Source organism: Cynocephalus volans, chromosome 6, assembly GCF_027409185.1.
Source record: "Cynocephalus volans isolate mCynVol1 chromosome 6, mCynVol1.pri, whole genome shotgun sequence".
In the NCBI taxonomy this organism is placed as follows: Eukaryota; Metazoa; Chordata; class Mammalia; order Dermoptera; family Cynocephalidae; genus Cynocephalus; species Cynocephalus volans.
This window is the reverse complement of record NC_084465.1, coordinates 149,805,467-149,825,494: the sequence shown is the minus strand read 5'-3', so window position 1 is coordinate 149,825,494 and position 20,028 is coordinate 149,805,467. Positions and strand designations below refer to the sequence as shown.

General features: G+C 35.5%; 1 protein-coding gene across 1 annotated transcript in view; it reads right to left on the bottom strand.

The window, feature by feature from the left end:
* The window catches only part of CCDC7 (coiled-coil domain containing 7), a 346,712-nt gene extending 331,202 nt beyond the window's left edge, over positions 1–15,510 (bottom strand). Inside the window, exons 1-3 of the mRNA XM_063101148.1 lie at positions 15,232–15,510; positions 13,256–13,348; positions 3,789–3,872 (exon numbers count right to left, since the gene is read on the bottom strand). Of these exons, the coding sequence (XP_062957218.1) occupies positions 3,789–3,872; positions 13,256–13,348; positions 15,232–15,510 (456 nt within the window). The remainder of the gene's footprint in view (positions 1–3,788; positions 3,873–13,255; positions 13,349–15,231) is intronic.
* Positions 15,511–20,028: the final 4,518 nt, after the last annotated feature.

Genomic DNA, 20,028 nt, shown 5'->3' with positions numbered 1-20,028 from the left:
TTGTAATATTAACTTACTTTTTAAAAACACAATAAAATATAAATACTACATCTGAAAATACAAATGACCTGGGAGTTCCGGTCAAGATGGCAGAGTAGACAGTTCCTAGCATAACTATCTCCCACAAATCAACCAATTTGCAACTATCAAAAAGCAACAACAGGAGACCCAAGAGCTGCACCAGAACAGGCAGGAGCCACATGCCACAGGACCCCCAGCCCGGGCCAGTGCCTGCCACCCAGAGAGGCCTGAGAGCCACCAGGTCCAAACCACCCTGAGACAGCCACACCAGAAAAGGCAGGCACCATAGGACCCCCAGCCCAGGCCAGTGCCTGCCACCCAGAGAGGCCCAATAGCTGCCGGGCTCACATGCCCCAAGTCAGCCATGCCACAAGAGGCAGGTGCCATGGGACCCCCGGCCCAGGCCAGTTCCCACCACACAGAGAGGCCTGAGAGCCACCAGACCTTCATGCCCCAAGTTAGCTGCACCAGAACAGGCAGGCACCACAGGACCCCCAGCCCAGGCTAGTTCCCACTGCCCTGAATTGGTAGTCCCTTCAGGATCCAGGCCAGACATAAGAGTGGAACGAGTGGACCATGATACCCCTTGCCACAATGACTAAGCACCAAAAGAAAGATACCAGAAATATGAAAAATCAAGAAAGTACATTACCACAAAAGGAAAATAATAACTCGCAAGTTCTGGATCCTATAGAACAGGAAGTCCTTGAAATGACTGACAAGGAATTTAGAGCAACAACTCTAAGAAAAGTAAATGAGATACAAGAAAACTCAGACAACTGAAATGAGAAAAAATATACAAGATCTGAAAGAAGAATCTACAAAGAAATCAATGCCCTGAAAAAGAATGTAGCAGAGCTTATGGAGATGAAGGATTCACTCAACGAAATAAAAAACACAATAGACAGTCTAACCAGAAGGCTACAACAAGCAGAAGAAAGAATTTCTGACCTTGAAGAGAGGCTGTTTGAATTAACACAGACCAGAAAAAAGAATTTTAAAAATTGAAGAAAATCTAAGGGAGATAACAGACAACTTAAGTGCTCAAATATCCGAATCATGGGTATTCCAAAAGAGGAGGAAAAAGGAAATGGCATTAAAAACATATTCAATGAAATAATAGCCAAAAACTTCCCATGTATAGGGAAAGTCACAGATCTTCAGATTCAGGAGGCCGAAAGATCCCCAAACATATTCAACCCAAAAAGGTCCTCTCCAAGACTTATAGTCAAACTGGCAAAACTCAAAGACAAAGAGAGAATCTTAAAAGCTGTAAGAGAGAAGCATCAAGTCACCTGTAAGGGAGCCCCAATCAGACTTTTCAATCACAAACCCTAAAAGCCAGAAAAGAATGGGATGATATATTCAAAATATTAAAGGAACGAAAATTGCCAGCCAAGAATACTTTACTCAGCAAGGCTATCTTTCCAAAATGAAAGACAAATAGTATATTTCTCAGACAAACAAAAACTGCAGGAGTTCGCTACCACACAGCCAGACTTAAAAGAATTTCTCAAGGAAGTACTGGGTTTGATACCTGAAAAACAACCATCACTGCCATGAATACTCAACAAGGAAAAAACCTACCAGGAAAACTAAAATGCTAACAGTAAAGAGAAAAAATAGTTTATCTACCACCCCAAGAAACCAACAAATACAGATGAGAAACAGAAAATCACAAAGAAAGTAACAAGAGATACATAAGATATCCAAACAAAAATCAATAAAATGATAGGAGTAAATGAACACCTTTCAATAATAACTCTACATTTAAAGGGATTAAATTCCCCATTCAAAATACACAGACTGACTGACTGGATTAAAAAGATGGAATGAACAATATGCTGCCTTCAAGAGACTCACCTCACCTTATAAAGAAAAAACATAGACTAAGAGTGAAAGGATGGAAAAAGATATACCATGCAAATAGAAAAGAAAATCAGCTGGAGTAGCTATTCTTAGATAAAATAGACTCCAAAGCAAAAACCATAAAAAGAAATAGAGAGGGCCACTATATAATGAAAAAAGGATCTATCCATCAAGAAGACATAACAATCATAAATATATACATACCCAATGTCAGAGGAGCCAGATTTATAAAGCAAACACTATTAGATCTAAAGAATGAGATAGGCACTAATGCCACAATAGTTGGGGACCATAACACCTCACTCTCAACATTGGACAGATCATCTAGGCAAAAAATTAATAAAGAAACACAAGATCTAAACAACACTTTAGACCAATTGGAATTGGTAGATATCTATAGAACATTCCATCCAACAACCTCAGAATATTCATACTTCTCATCACCTCATGGAACATTTTCAAGGATAGACCACATGTTAGTTCACAAAGCAAGTCTCAACTAATTTTTAAAAATTGGACTTATTCGATGTATTTCTTCACATCACAATGGATTAAAATTAGGAATCAATAACAAATGAAACTCTGGAAACAATACAAACACATGGAAATTAAACAACATTCTACTTAATTTCATATGGGTCCAAGAAGAAATTAAACAGGAAATCAGCGTAATTCTACTCTGCTATAAAAAAGAATGAAATACTACCACTCACAACAACATGGATGGACTTAGAGAAAATTATATTAAGTGAAACAAGTCAGGCACAGAAAGAGAAATATCACATCTTCTCACTTAATTGCAGAAGCTAAAAATAAATAAATGAATAAACACACAAACAAAGGGTGGGGGAGGAAGAACACAACAAACACAATTCCTTGAACTTGTTAAGACAAGTGAACAGATATGATGTAGTGAGGGGGGATGGGAGAGAGGGAGGAGAGAAAGAGGAACCGGTAAAGAGTCATGAAAATCAACTACAATGTATATTGAGAAATTAAAATTAAAAAAAATAAAAAATAAAAATGACCCCATTGATGCTATACTTAAAAGAAAATTTACAGATGTAAATGCACTGCTGGTGGGACTGTAAATTAGTACAGCCATTATGGAAGACAGTATGGAGGTTCCTTAAACAACTACAGATGGAACTTCCATATGATCCAGCAATCCCATTCCTGGGGATATATCCAGAGGATTGGAAAACATCAGGTCAAAGGGATACCTGAACTCCCGTGTTTATTGCAGCTCTATTAACAATATCTAGATGATGGAACCAACCTAAATGTCCATCAATGGATGACTGGATAAGGAAATTGTGGTGTATATACACAATGGAATACTACTTAGCCATAAAAAAGAATGAAATTCTACTATTTGCAACAACATGGATGAGTCTGGAGAAAATTATCCCAAATGAAACAACCCAGGTACAGAAAGGCAAATACCACATGTTCTCACTCATAACTAGGAGCTGAATCCATAAATAAACAAATGAACAATAAAGAGAGAGAGAGAGAAAGAAAGAAAGAAACAACAATCACAGTAATGCATTGAACTTCTAGAAATCTAGAGGTGGAAAAAGGGAGAAGCGGGGAGAGAGACTGGGACTAATAAGGAACTGGTCAATGGACACAAAGAATGATGGCGTATTGTAATGATGAATACGCTATACTGATCTAACCCACCACACATCCTACACAGTTATTGAAAATTGACATTGTACCCCACATGTATAAATAAAAAATAAAGAAAAATAAATAATGCTTTCCAATGCCCTTTTAACTCCTAAAGGCATTGAATCTAGGCTACTGTTGCTGACAGGATATCACAATCAAGTTTCAACAACCACTACAAGTTTTAATATTTTTATACTTCTCAGTTTACACAGAATGCATACATTACGTTCTTCCTTAACTGTTTCTTCTAGCTGAGCTGCAAATTGTGAACAAAATGTCACGAATGAATGCATGTCATCCCCAACCTTTCAAAAAGAAGAACAAAACAGAAAGTTACTTTTATTTTGGAATCCATATGTGTATACATCTATTTTTTACTATGAGGGAATTTCAAAAAATTCATGGAAAAATAGAATTAAAATATAATGCAAATCTTTCCATAAACTTTTTGCAGTCTCTTCATATACTTAACTATTTTTTTATATTATTTTAATTTTTGTGTAATTTAAATCCCTTCAAAGGCCTAAGACAAGAAACCATTCTTCAAATGCTATACTAGCAAACTCTTCCAGAAAGAAAATATGGAGGAAAGTACTTCTGGTGAGTGGCCCACTAATGACACATATGTAGCTATGAATTTCCTCTCATTCTCCTCTACACAGTTGCAGGAAATCAAGCACTCCAGCCTTACACTTGTAAAATTTCTGGGTGGCTCAAATAGGATAACTATGGTATGTATACCTTATAAATATCTCTTTATGTTAGAAAATGAATGCTAAGTACAACTTCTGACTATAAGTATACTTGTCAATAGCTGTAATCTTTTATTCTCATGTATAAGCAATAGAAAACTTTGAGGGAAAAAAGTTACAAATTAAAATGTCACAATTACTAAATTTCTTCTAGTAGAGCAGTGCTTTGTAAATCAGAGAACTGGCCCATAACAAATAAATCTTAGATATTTCTATTCAGTTAGGATTCTCACAGTGATTCCCCATGAAGATTGTTCCTTGAACATTATATTTTAAACATACTCATAGGCTCACATACTTCCTTTGTCATGTAAAGACCTATAATTGTATAGAAGAGAAGGGATAAACCTGAAATAATTATCCAAGAGAGTGGGGAAATGAACAGACTAGAGTTACTAATCACAAATATAAAGGGAGACCATTAACATAGTTGGGGATTTTCTTCCACCCACGTTCAGATGCCACAAATATAGAGAAGATGGAGATCAATTTGATCAAGTTTGCAGTTCAACCAAATAAGACCAATAAAGCAGGACAGTATGAAAGAGTTAAGTACAAGTGGGACATACAATTTAAACTGGGTAAGTAAAGACATGAGGAGGATTTGGAACACTAAAAAGGCGGTAAGACCAATGGATTATACATCTCAGTGAAATCAAAGGATTTTTGGAGTCAGAATATTAGACAGACTGAGTGGGAAAAATAGGAGGTGGTGGCCAGCAATTAGGATGGATGAAATTCAAATTATGGAATAGTTATAAGTAATTACAAGGACTAGAAGATATCACCTTTTCTATTAGTGGTTGAGGAGGAATGGAAGACAAGATCATTGGAGGAAAGAAATTCAATAAACTAAAATACTAGATTATTTGGAAAGCTATTCTATGAGGATATCAAATTCATCAAAATTATGACAACAGTTGTGTTGTGAGATAAGCAGAATATTTTATAATATAGATTACTAGTTGCTTATCTCATATTGATTCTTCCTTTCTTCCTAACTAACAGGATTTCAATTTTGATGGGGATGGAAATATATACAACTAACAATAATAATAATAATAAATTTCCCAGCCTCATTTACCAGTGAATGTGTTTTAATCAGGCCTATGAGGCAAAAAGAAATCATCATGTAGCAGTTCCAGAAATATCCTTAGAAGGAGGACAAAAATGCTACTTAAGATTAGGATGCAGACATGAGAGGTACTCACTCCAGTGTTAACATCACAAAAGAAAAAATTATAAAGTAAAATAATTTTCCTGCTTTCCCTTGAAGATACTGAGGAGAGGATACAAGGAAGACTTGGTGATTGAATTCCACAGAACAAGCACTTTATAGATGAACAAAAGAACCAAGGCCATATCCATACCTAAAGGGGGCATGGTGATAGAAGGAAGGCACTTGGCCTGGTGCATTCACTCTAAAAGCAGACCTATTATTGACACACAGAATTTGGAGGGATGGAGAAAAACCACCTGAGTCTTTGACAGCCATTTAGTCTGGCAGATGAACTGGAATGAGGAAGCACTCCCAAAGCAAAAGTAAATCATTCAACCCAACTATTTTTCTCCCACCAAACCCCTCCCCATCTGAACTTTCCCAAGAAAGTGGGAGAAAAGGAGGTCTGCGTACCCATTAGATATGGCCAAAATTTAAAAGACTGGCAATACCAAGTTTTGGTAAGAATGTGGGGCCACTGGGCCTCTCATATACAACTAGTGGGAACACAAAATGTTACTGCTGTGTTGGGAAACAGTTTGGCAATTGTTCATAAAATAAATATATACTTACAATCCCACCTTAAGTAATTATCCAAGATTAATGATCACATGTCTTCACAAAGACTTGTATACAAAAGTACATAGCAACTTCATTCATAATAGCCAAAATAACTATTGAATCCAACAACCCAAGTGTTTATTAACAGATAAATGGATTAACAATTGTGGTATAGCATACAATGGAATACTCTTCACAATAAAAGGAACAAACTGCTGACACATAGAATAACATGGATGAATCTCAACAGCATTATACTGTGGGGGAAGCTAAATAAATAAGACTACATACTGTATGGTTCTACATGTTTGAAATTCTAGAAAAGGCAAAATGATGGTAAAGGACCAGTGGTTGTCTGGAGCTGAAGTAGGAGGGTAGACTGCAAAGGGATACAGTGGAGCTTTGGGGGATAATAGAAATGCTTCATATCTTGATCATGGGTGGTGATTACAAAACTATAAAAAAAGAGAGGCTAGAAAACAGAGAAATCTTACCCAGCATGTTCTTGTATTTGATTGTATTTTGAATCCTTGCCAGAGTTGAACCAAAATGTGAACGAAAACTACATAAAATTGAAGTTAAACAGCATTCTACTTAACAACATATGGGTCCAAGAAGAAATCAAACAGGAAATCAAAAAATGTATTGAAATTAATGAAAACAATGATACATCATACAAAAACCTGTGGGATACTGCAAAAGCAGTACTAAGGGGAAAATTCATCGCATTAAATGCTGACTTCCGAAGAATGGAAAGATGGCAAGTGAACAACCTAATACTTCACCTTAAAGAACTAGAAAAACAAGAACAATCCAAACCCAAAGTTAGCAGATGGAAAGAAATCATTAAGATCAGAGCAGAACTTAATGAAATTGAAACCCAAAAAATGATACAAAACATCAATGAATCAAAAAGTTGGTTTTTTGAAAAGATAAATAAAATTGACAAACTATTAGCATGCTAACTAAAAAAGGAAGAGAGAAGACCCAAATAACAAAAATTAGAAATGAAAAAGGTGATATTACAACTGATATGTCTCAAATACAAGGAATCATTTGAGACTACTATAAACAACTATATGCCAACAAATTTGAAAATCTGGAGGAAATGGATAAATTTCTGGACACACACAAACTACTAATACAGGGCCAAGAAGATGTAGAAAATCTGAATAGAACAATAACAATAAAAGAAATTGAAGCTGTTATCAGAAGCCTCCCAACAAAGAAAAGCACAGGACCAGATGAATTCACAGCAGAATTCTACCAGACATTCAAAGGGGAATTGACACCAATTCTCTACAAACTATTCCAAAAGATTGAAACAGAGGCAATTCTCCCAAACTCATTCTATGAAGCAAACATCAGCCTGATACCAAATCAGGTAAAGATACAACTAAAAAATAAAACTGCAGCCAATATCCTTGATGAATATAGATGCAAAAATCATCAATAAAATACTAGCTAACAGAATACAGCAACACATATGCAAAATTATACAGCATGATCAAGTGGGATTTATCCCAGGGATGCAAGGTTGGTTCAACATATGCAAATCAATAAATGTGATACACCATATCAACAAAATCAAACACAAGGATCATATGATCATCTCTATAGATGCTGAAAAAGCATTTGGCAAAATTCAACACTCGTTCATGATAAAGACTCTAAAAGTTAGGTATAGATGGAAAGCATTTCAACATAATTAAAGCCATATATGTTAAACCCACTGCCAATATCATCCTTTCAGCTTTTCCCCTAAGAACAGGAACCAGAAGAGGATGCCCACTCTCACCACTCCTATTCAACACAGTGTTGGAAGTACTAGCCAGAGCAATCAGAGAAGAGAAGGAAATAAAGGGCATCCAGATTGGAAAAGATGAAGTCAAACTGTCCCTGTTTGCACAAGACATGATACTATATATTGAACAGCCTAAAGCCTTTATAAAAAAAACTCTTGGAGTTGATAAATAATTTCAGCAAAGTTGCAGGATACAAAATCAACACACAAAAATCAGTAGCATTTCTATTCTCCAATAGTGAACATGCAGAAAGAGAAATCAAGAAAGCCGGCCCATTTACAATAGACACCAAAAAAAATAAAATACTTAGGAATAGAGTAAACCAAGGATGTGAAAAATCTCTATAATGAGAACTAGAAACCACTGCTGAGAGAAATTAGAGAGGATACAAGAAGATGGAAAGATATCCCATGCTCTTGGACTGGAAGAACCAACATTGTGAAAATGCCCATAGTACCCAAAGTGATATACAAATTCAATGCAATCCCCATCAAAATTCCAATGACATTTTTCTCAGAAATGGAAAAAACTATCCAGACATTTATATGGAATAACAAAAGACCACGCATAGCCAAAGCAATTCTGAGCAAAAAAAATAATAAAGCTGGAGGCATAACACTACCTGACTTTAAACTATGCTACAAAGCTATAATAACCAAAACAGCATGGTACTGGCATAAAAACAGACACACTGATCAAAGGAATAGAATAGAGAATCCAGAAATCAACCTACACACCTATAGCCATCTGATCTTTTTTTTTTTTTTTTTTGTGACCAGTAAGGGGATCATAACCCTTGGCTTGGTGTTGCCCACACCACGCTCAGCCAGTGAGCACACCTGCCATCCCTATATAGGACCCATACCTATGGCCTCGGCACTCCCAGCACCATAGCACTCCCAGCGCTGCAATCTCCTGAGTGAGCCATGGGGTTGGCCCTAGCCATCTGATTTTTGACAAAGTTACCAAGACTATACTGGAGAAGAGACTGCCTCTTCAGCAAATGGTGCTGGGATAACCGGATATCTATATGCAGGAGAATGAAACTAGACCCATACCTCTCACCATATACTAAAATCAACTCAAAATGGATTAAAGAATTAAATATACACCCTGAAAGAATAAAACTTCTTAAAGAAAACATAGGAGAAACACTTCAGGAAGTACGACTGGGCACAGATTTCATTAATATGACCCCCAAAGCATGGGCAACCAAAGTAAAAATAAACAAATGGGGTTATATCAAACTAAAAACCTTCTGCAGAGCAAAAGAAACAATTTACAGAGTGAAAAGACAACCAAGAGTGGGAGAAAATATTTGCAAAACATACAGCTGACAAAGGATTAATATCCAGAATGTACAAGGAACTGAAACAACTTTACAACAAAAACCAAGTAACCCAATTAAAAAATGGACAAAAGAGCTAAATAGGCATTTCTCAAAGGAAGATGTACGTATGGCCAACAGACACATGAAAAAACACTCAACATCACTCAGCATTCAGGAAATGCAAATCAAAATCACACTGAGATAAGATTTCACCCCAGTTAGGATGGCTAATATCCAAAAGACTGTGAATGATAAATGCTGGCAAGGTTGCAGAGAAAAAGGAACTCTCATACATTGTTGGTGGGACTGCAAAATGGTGCAGGCTCTATGGAAAATGGTATGGAGGGTCCTCAAACAATTGCACATAGATCTACCATATGACCCAGCTATCCCACTGCTGGGAATATACCCAGAGGAATGGAAACCATCAAGTCTAAGGTATACTTGTTCTCCAGTGTTCACTCCAACACTATTTACAATAGCTAAGAGTTGGAACCAGCCCAAATGTCCATCATCAGACAAGTGGATATGGAAAATGTGGTATATCTATGCAATGAAACATTACTCTGCTATAAAAAAGAATGAAATACTGCTATTTGCAACAACATGGATGGACTTAGAGAGAATTATATTAAGTGAAACAAGTCAGGCACAGAAAAGAAATATCACATGTTCTCACTTATTTGTGGGGGCTAAGAATAATTAAATAAATACACAAATAACCGGGCTGGGGGAGGGAAGAAGACACAACAATTACAATTCCTTGAAGTTGATAGGACAAGCAAACAGAAAGGACACTGTTGGGAAGGAGGGGGGAGAGGGAGGAGGGAGATAGGTTTCAGTAATGGGCCACAATAATCCACCGCATTGTATATTGATAAAATAAAATAAAATAAAAAATTAACAAAAAAATAATAAAATAAAATTGAAGTTCAAACTCTTGCCACATCAAATACTGAAAAGGTCCAAGAAATAAGCACTTCATGAAAAGCAACAAAAGGAGAGATCATGGGTTAGACAAATTAGATGAGAACTCCACCTAATTAAGTATTAACTGTGGACCAGTTCCAGCTCAATTCAGTTCTCAGCGAAATGTGAATGATTAGCCCTTCACCCTAAATGCCAGACAAAGGAAAGAATGAGAAATCTCTAGAAGACAAAAGAAAACAAAATATTATACCTCAGTTTCTATTGTACTTTTATATATAATGCTTTTTGACTCCAATAAAACAAATTACAAAATATGAAGAACCAGGAAAATAGGATCCATAATCAAAACAAAACTAGTCAGTAAATCAAATACACTGATGATCCAGATACTGGAATTAGCAGACAAGGGATTTTTTAATCTATTATTGATAAGGTAAAAGATGTTCAGAAAAAGAGAGATATAATAGGTGAAGAGGTAGATAATAGTAGGACAGATATAAAAACCTCCAAGAAATAAAATGTAATCCTAGATGTGAAAATTATATTTGAAGTAAAAAATTCATCAGATAGAACTTAACACGTCAGACACTACAGAATGGAATGATGAAGTTGAAGATAACATACATTGTCCAAACAAAAGCACAGAAAGAGAAAACAAGTATGAGTGTCTCTTTCTTACCCAGTATCAGTCTAATATATGTGTAATTAGAGTCCTACTAAAAGGGGGAGGGGAGGCAGTAAAATATCTGAAGAAATAATAAATTTTCCACATTTGGTAAAAAGCATAGACCCACAGACTCAGCTTGGTGGATCCCATGCAGAATAAATACACAGAAACCCCCCCCTCCAGACATATATTATCAAGTGCTGAAAAACAAAGATAAAGAGAAAATCTTAAAAGCAGCCCAAGCAAAAAGGGCAACAGTGATATAACAATAGCACAAACACACAAAAAACCCATAAATAAGGGTTAATGGAATTGTATCACTATAAGATTCTCACATTAGAAATGAAGTGGTGTAATATTAATCCAAGATAAATTGTGATAAATTTAAAATAACTACAGCAAGTACAACAAAGGACATAGCTTAAAAGCCAAAGACAAAATAAAATAAAATGTTTTAAAAATACATAACTAAACCAAAATAAGTCAGAAAAGAAAGAACAAAGGAGCAAAGAATGTTTGGGATAAAAAACAACAACAACAAAAACCAAATAGCCAGATAGACTTAATTTACAGTAGTTCATTAACATTTTATTACAATAAATTAATTACATGACATGACATTTAATTGTTTTAATTAAATGTAAATGAACTAAACACACTAATTAAAAGACAGATTGTTGAGGCTGGATAAAAAAGTCAAGACTCCCCTACATACTGTGTCAAAGAGACATATAGTAAATATATAGTCATACAGTTTGAAAGTAAAAGTTTGAAAGATATAACATGCAGTAACTAATCATAAGAAAGCTGTTATCAAAATACACTTAAAACATAGAATTGTATCAAAGATAAAAAATAAAATTGGACTTTCAGTTCTGGCCATGACGGACTAGCCCGTTCCTCTAATCCTCCCTCCTACAATTAAAATACCTTACATATAACAAATAGGAAAACTCTGAAAGGTAGAGAAAGGTAGGAACCTCAGGACTTGACGGACACATATCAATGAGTTCCTTGGATTTTCTTTTCACCTGCATATACTAGATGGTGCTTTGGAAAAGCCTGCAACAGGGAACTGCCAGAAAGAACAGATGAAAAAAGCCCTAAGAAAAAAGCCAAAGGACTGTGAAAGGGGGTCTCTAGCATAACACAAAACCTTTCTGACAATATCTATCCTACTTGAGCCAAATATTAAGAAAAATTATGCACCACCACCACATATATGTTGGCAGGGCTGACTGGAGAAAGAATTTCTACTGCCTACCTGGCAGTTGTAGGTAATGCTCCAATTACCCCACCAGTGTGATACTGGTGGGGCCAAGCAGGGAATTTCACTTCTACCCTTGTCTGAAGGTAGCCATCAGAATGAGGCAAGGATATTCACTCTTACAACTATTATTTAATATAATAGTGGAAATCACTGCCAGCACAAAAAGTCAAGAGAAAAAAATAAAAAGCATTTGGATTGAACAGGAAGAAGTAAAACTGACTCTATTTAAAAATGACATGATAGTCTATGTAGAAAATCCCAGGGAATCTACAGAAAAACTCCAAAAATGAAAGAGTGCATTGATCAAGGTTGCAATATAAAAAATCAATCATATTTTTATACGCTAGTAACAAACGTGGACTGAAATTTAAAATATAATGTCATTAATAATCACTCCAAAATAACATGAAATATCAATTTATAAATCTAACAAATAATGTGTGGGATCTATATGATGAAAATTTTTAAATGCTGATGAAAGGATTCAAATGAGACCTAAATAAATAGAGAGACATACCATGTGCATGGATTGAAAGACTCAACATAGGTGTATCAATACATGGAGCCAAGTTCAATCCCTTACTAATAAAACTAATTGTAATTATTTTTATAAAATATTTATATTTTAAATATTTAAATAATAATATTTAAATATTTATAATTATTTTAAACTGTAAAACTTATCAAAGTACACTCAGATATTTAAAAATATGCAAAATAATTCATCAACAGGTTGCAGAAGAACCATATAATAACCTTAACAGTTGCATTACTTAAATATGCACATGAAAGACATTTGTTAAAACTCAATAAACTCTTTTATTCTTTTGTTTTTTTATTTAGCAAGCTAGAAATAGAATACTATTTTAACACAATACAGAATATACATCTCAAACCAACAGCCAATCCCATGCTTAAAAATTAAATAGGACAGGCATTACCATTAAAAGCAGGCTCAAGATACAGTACGCCTCAATTAAACTTTAAGATAGGTTCTGGCAAAAAATGGAAAAATCAGTACACTACTTTCAGGTTTCCTAAGAGATTCATTTCCATGGATGGGGAATTAATTCTGAGAACATATATGGACTCCAGAAGAAAATCTTAGCCCTTTTCAGTGTTACTGTCTCTATATGAGGGTTACACATACTTACAGATAAAGATAATTCTTCATCTTCAGGTTTCACAACTGGCTTTACTCCATTTTCAATATTAAATCCATAGGCTTCTTCCAAAGTAGAAACAACCTATGAAAAAAATCAAAGCAAACGAAATACTTTCATAGTTTGAAATTAATTATATTAAGTACAGGATATTTAATCAATTGTGCCAGGACCTTTTTAGCAATGACTCATTTGTCAGTGCCATAAGCTTAAATTTTTCATCTTATGCCACATCTCACATCATCATAAAGAAGACAACATAGGTAACAGTCCTTGGTTCTGCTCCCTAACAATGGAGAGTTACTCTGTGACTCTACCACTTCTGTGTTGATAGGTAACTGAAAGGGAAAAAGTATGTCCATGAATTGTTGAAGAATTAAGTAGAGTTTTCCCCAAAGCCTGACTGCCTTGACTTACTCTACTGAAGAAAGTAGTAAAAATAGAAAGATGGAGACTAGAAAGCAGTAAATTTTAAAAAGAAAGCCTCTTAGCCAACCCCTCGAACTAAACAAACTTGTATTTCTGAAGTTTGACGAACTGCATTCTTTTTATATTTGTGTTTTTCCTCATTGTTCTCACTTGACATTTGACAAATTTATAACTCAATTCAGGATCATTGTGCAAAAGGAAATTCAGAGAAAGGAAATATTTTCCAATGCTGAGAGCTAAAGTCTCTTAAGTGCAGAGAGAAGCATGAAACTTAGAAAGGCCTGCTTACAAGGCTGCCCTTAGCCTGGTATCTGAGAACTTGGATTTCAGGAGAGTCCCCATAATTCACTAATAAGAGTGGCTCACTGTCCCTAAACTGTTTGTACAAATAATGTGGTTTATGCTGAACATCTGCTTTCATTGTAGGAGTCTGGAATTTTGGTACATGCTAGCCAGAGGGTGCCTAGGTGAACAACCCCCAATAAAACCCTGGACACTATCCAGTCAACCATCGATGGACATTTAGGTTGGTTCCACCATCTAGCTATTGTAAATAGAGCTTCAATAAACATGAGAGTACAGGTATCCCTTCAATCTGATGTTTTCCAGTCCTCTGGATATATCCCCAGCAGTGGGATTGCTGGATCATATGGAAGCTCCATCTGTAGTTGTTTAAGGAACCTCCATACTGTTCTCCATAATGGCTGTACTAATTTACAGTCCCACCAACAGTGCAGGAGGGTTCCTCTCTCTCCACATCCTTGCCAGCATTTGTAATTTTCTGTCTTTTTTACAATAGTCTGATTGGGGTGAGGTGATGGAATTCTACTCATCCATAAAAAAGAATGAAATTCTACCATTTGCAGCAACATTGATGAGTCTGGAGAAAATTATTCTAAGTGAAATAACCCAGGTACAGAAAGAGAAATACCGCATATTTGCACTAATAACTGTGAACTGAATCCATAAATAAACAAATTAACAATAAAGAGAGACAGAGAGATATAAAGAAAGAAACAACAATCCCAGTAATACATTGAACTTTTAGAAAACTAAAGGTGGAAAGGGGAAGGGAGAGGAGGGGACTGATGAGGAATTGGTCAACAGACACAAAGAATGATTGCGTATTGTAATGCTGAATAAGCTTACTATACTGATCTAACCACCACACATTGTACACAATTATCAATGTTGTACCCCAATGTTGTACCCCCCGTGTATGTATAATAAAATAAAATAAAACAAAATTAAAATAACCATGGACACTGACTTTCTAGTGATTTTCCTTGGTAGACATTTCACATGTGTTGTCACAATTCATTGCTAGAGGAATTAAGCATGTCCTGTGTGACTCCAAAGGGAGAAGACTCTTGCAAGCTTGGACATGGTTTCCTCCAGATTTCACCCCATGTGCCTACTGTAGTAAACTTAACCATCAGTATGACTATATACTGGGTCCTGTGAGTCCTCCTAGCTAATCATCAAACCCGGGGGTGGTTATGGAGACCCTCCAACACAGGGACCAAGAAGTGTCTTACCGTCTTCAGATGTTTTGTAATTTTCCTGATCATTTCATCTTCTGGTATTAAATCCTTTGTCTTACTTGACAAAATAGGCAAAGCATACCGTACAACAGATTCTCCTTTTGGTGGTGATCTTGGGACCATTGGTTCAATTTTATCACGTACTGATTTTGTATTATGTTTTTCCCTTGGTTTAGGTGACAATGGTAAATTAAGTAGTCCTTTTTTAGAATTTAATTCCGGAACACTTGCCAAATTGTTACTAGTGGCTAACACATGCTTTGCTGGCTTCATTTTGTTATTGACTCAGTTTCTAAATTATAGATAAAAAAATTTCATTCCTGTGAATAAAACATTAAGAGATTCATTGCAAACACCACACCACTTAATTAATCAACAAAAATAAAAGATACTCTAAATTCACATACTACATTTCTGTTTTTGCTGTTCTGATTCTTTAGCAATTTGCTCAGTGTATATCAAGCAACTTCTGGAAGCTACAATTACACTTTTGGCTCTTTTGAGTTATAATCACTTAAGTATAATAACTAAGGTTATTATAAGAGCTTATCTTAAGCTAAGATATACCCTTTATATACATCACTATTCCCATTTTACATGTGAGTAAATTGAGCTCAAAGTAGTTAAGTGACTAGCCAAGAGACATCAGCTAATAAATGTTAAAGTTGTTGTTTCAATACAGGTCAATTTGGCTACAAGTCTGGCTTCCTTTCTGTATAATTTGCTCTCCATATGGAAAATGTTGGCTTTTTTGTCCATAGGATTTATAGCATTTCCTATAAGTGAGGCAGGAAATAGATGAAAAGATTTCAGATTTAAAAAGATGGAAGAATTATCAATTGCTATGTTGATAGTAAATCCCAAAATCAGCCCTGAAGAAATTACAAAATGGAGAGCTAAACATTCCTAAAAACAAGCAATAACTATACACACACACACACACACACACACACACACACACACACGTATATTATATACGTGTGTGTGTGTGTGTATATATATATATATATTTTTTTTTTTTTTTTTTTTTTTTTAAGCAAAATCTGTGAGAAACCCCTAATTGGAGGCTAATCTATGTACAGGGTACTTTAGGGTGGGAATGTAGTGAGAGAAGAAGGCAAAAGCAACAGTGAGAGAATATATTTAGAAAAACTTTTTTTTCTTTCTCTCATATTTGAGATACTATATGTCCTAAATTCATATCATTATCCCCACAAAAGTAATAGCCTTGGTTCAGAGTATCAGCAGGGTACTGTCAAGGCTGCTCCAAAGCTGTGCTGGGATAAAAAAGTACAGATTACATAGTCCTTAGTCTTTCATTCCTCTATTTCTCTCTCCCTCCAAAGCTGGTTGATTAAGGCTCAGGACAATGCCTCCTCCCAAAGAATTTAAAAAGTATGTCTAACCATGGGAATTGTCAGGTAGAGTGACAAAATTAAGAAAACATAACATTGGTTTTCTGCTGCCTGAAGCTCTCCACACTTTGGCTAGTTCCTTTGCTGTGGGCTGAACTGTGACACAAAAGAGATAGGTTCAAGTCCTAACAACTGGCAACTGTGAATGTGACCTTATTTGAAAATATGGACTTTGCAGATAATAAAATTAAGATGAGGTCATATGGGATTAGGGTGGGCCCTAATGACTGGTGTCACTATAAGGCCATGTATTGACAGAGACAGAGATTGAAGTGATGCAGCTGCAAGCCAAAGACAGTCAAGAATTGCTAGCATCCATCAGAAACTTGGAAGAAGCAATAAAGAATTCTCCCTTAACCTCCAGAACTGTGAGAGAATAAATTTGTGTTGTTTTAAGCCATCCAGTTTGTGGTACTTTGTCACAGCAGCCCTAGTGTCTTAGCCACTTCAGGCTGCTGTAACAAAATACCACAAACTGGGTGGCAACAAACATTTATTTCTCACAGTTGTGGAGGCTGGGAAGTCCAACATCAAGGCATCAGTGGATTCGGTGTCTACTGAAAGCCCAGACAATGAACAGATGGGGTCTTCTCTCTGTGTCTTCACATGGTGGAAGAAGCAAAAGAGCTTCTGGGGAACTCTTTTATGAGGGCATTAGTTCTATTTGTAAGGGCAACCGCCTCATGACCTAATCACCTCCCAAAGGCCCCACCTCCTAATACCATCACCTTTGGGGTTAGGATTTCAACATTTGAATTTTTGGGGGACACATTTAGACAACAGGAAACACCTAGCACCTAGGAAACAAATGACACCCATATGCTTTCCTTAAACTTCCTGGGAGGGACACAGACTGGCAACTTGCTTTTTTTTTTTTTTTTTTTAATATATAATTACATGAATTCTGAGGACACAAAACTCTTTCTCTTTGAAAGAAAGATTTTTGAAACAGCAAATACGTGGCATATTTATGGTAAAATAATGTTCTAGCATTTGTACTTGACTTAAAAGAATGGAATATATACAGACATACATATATGCATGTACACGCACAGATTTTTTTTTTACATTATAAAATTATATCTTTGTAAAGAATTTGAGGAGTATAGAAATAGACAAAGAAGAAAAATTAAAAGATGCGAAACTGTAACACATAGTAATAGCATTCTTTATATATGGGGACTTTTTTTCTTTTAGTCTTTCTTTCATGTGAATGCATACCCACAGCACTTTTAAAAAAAAAAAAAAAAACAAATTACTATGAGATACTTCTGTTTCTGTCTATAATATAGAAAGATATTTCTGTTTCCATCTATAATATAGAAAGCTGGAAAGAGTATTGATTTCTCTCTAACAATGAGAAAAAGCCAGATAAGTTAAAAAATGAAAACTTTTTTGGAACCCATCAGAGAGCTGAAGTTACAGGGTAATTAAGTAGCCTAAAACCCAAGATAGGACTGGCCCCTCTAATGGGAATCAGGATGCATAGACTCCAACACTATGGAAGAAAAAGGGAAAAGAGTGTAGCCATTACCTAAGTGAGAAGGAGAAAATTGACTAAAGTCTTAATGGGTTGCTAACTTCTTAATGTAAGCTAGCACGACAGTATAGAATCCTTAGTTGGGAGTCCCAGATCCAGGAGGAATTTACACTCATTCATGTTCTTTTCCATAGACTTCCACCGTGTGCTCATGAGAAAGATTGGGAGCTGGGTGGGAGATCAGAGAGAACCACTGATAACGCTGCTGGCATGGAGAAGGGGATCAGCCACTGGCATGAGAAAGGCATGAAGCCCCACTTCTCCAGTTTGAAACCTTCACTCATATAGACCAAAAACTTGGTAGCACTGGGGAAATGGCAGAAAACTCTTTCTCTCTGTGGGCACAGGAAAAGACCCATTGTTACTATGGGAAGGATCAAAGAAAAAAGAAACTTCCTACCCCTGGGAGAAGAAGGGCAGAAAGCTGTCCTGCACCCAGGACCTCGTACTAAAGCCATTAGAGGTCTTCTACCTTGGGGAGAAGGGCAGAAAACTCCTGTACTAGATCCAATACAGATACAAACCTGAGTTTGTCCACCACTGGAAGGAGGGGCACAGATATTGAGCAAGCTCCACCCCTGGGTGGTGACTTGCTTTTGACCATTTCCTAACAATGGGTTACCAGACAGAGTAGGTAACACCTCCAAGGGTACATGAGCTTACAGGCCAAAACAACGTGACACCTAAAAATACAACCATTAAAAAAGAAAAACAACAAACTAGAAATATGTCCCACATGCAGAATTATTAGGACAGAGAAACTAAAAATACACAAACACACAGAGAGAGAGAATGTTAGCAATATAAAACAGGTTAAAGATGTATTTTTTAAAGATCAAAGTAGAAATATTAGGGATGAAAATTTTAATAGACAAAATAACATAACTAATCACATAATAATACTGCTGAAGAAAAAATCAGTAAAATGGAAGATCATATTGTGATTTTCTGCTAGAAAAGAGAAATGGCAAAGAGAAAAGAGAAAGAGAAATGAAAACTAAAAGCTAAGAGATATGAGAATTAGGTAAATGCCAAAAGCCAGATAATACAAGATCTAGAGAGAAATAAAAAATATAAGTGGAGTGAAGAAAATATTTGAAGAAATAATGAAAATAAATTTCTCAAAATTAAAGAATAGTGGAACCCACAGATCAATAGTATTCACAAAATACCAGAAAAGAAACAAACAAAACACAGTTAATCACATTATAATGAAATGTGACAGCCTCAAAGAGAAAAATATAAAAGTTTTCACAAAGAAAGAGCATATAACCTACAAAGGAGGAATAATTGAATTGACAACAGGTTCTACAACATTTCTGCTCAAAGTATTCTATATTTTGTCTAAATTGCAAAATCTTTGGGGGGCGCTAAAGAATAAAAACTGATGCAAAGATTAGCAGCATTTATCACACATCTTTAAATATTACTAAAATGAAATGCACATCAACAGTGTTAAATATTAAAAGTTAATATCAGATGTGAAAAAAGTATAAATAATTAGCAATTCTACAAAAAAATGGGAAAATATAGGCCTACGTTTGTTGATAACATAATAAACATGATTCAGTTTTTGGAGGGGAAGTATCTAGTGTTCAGAGGATCCTCCAATAAATTTTAATAGCCTAATAATTTTTTTATTTGGCAGAAATGATGGCAAAAGTTCATGGCATCCTATTAGCACATTTATCCAAAACACAAACATCAATACCAAATAATATAGCAGACTATTTTCAGGAATAAAATAAAAAACTAAATAATAAATGTTATAGATGCTATAAATAAAATCACTTTGAATAAGGTTAATTGCTAATTATTTCTCAATTATTTTGGACA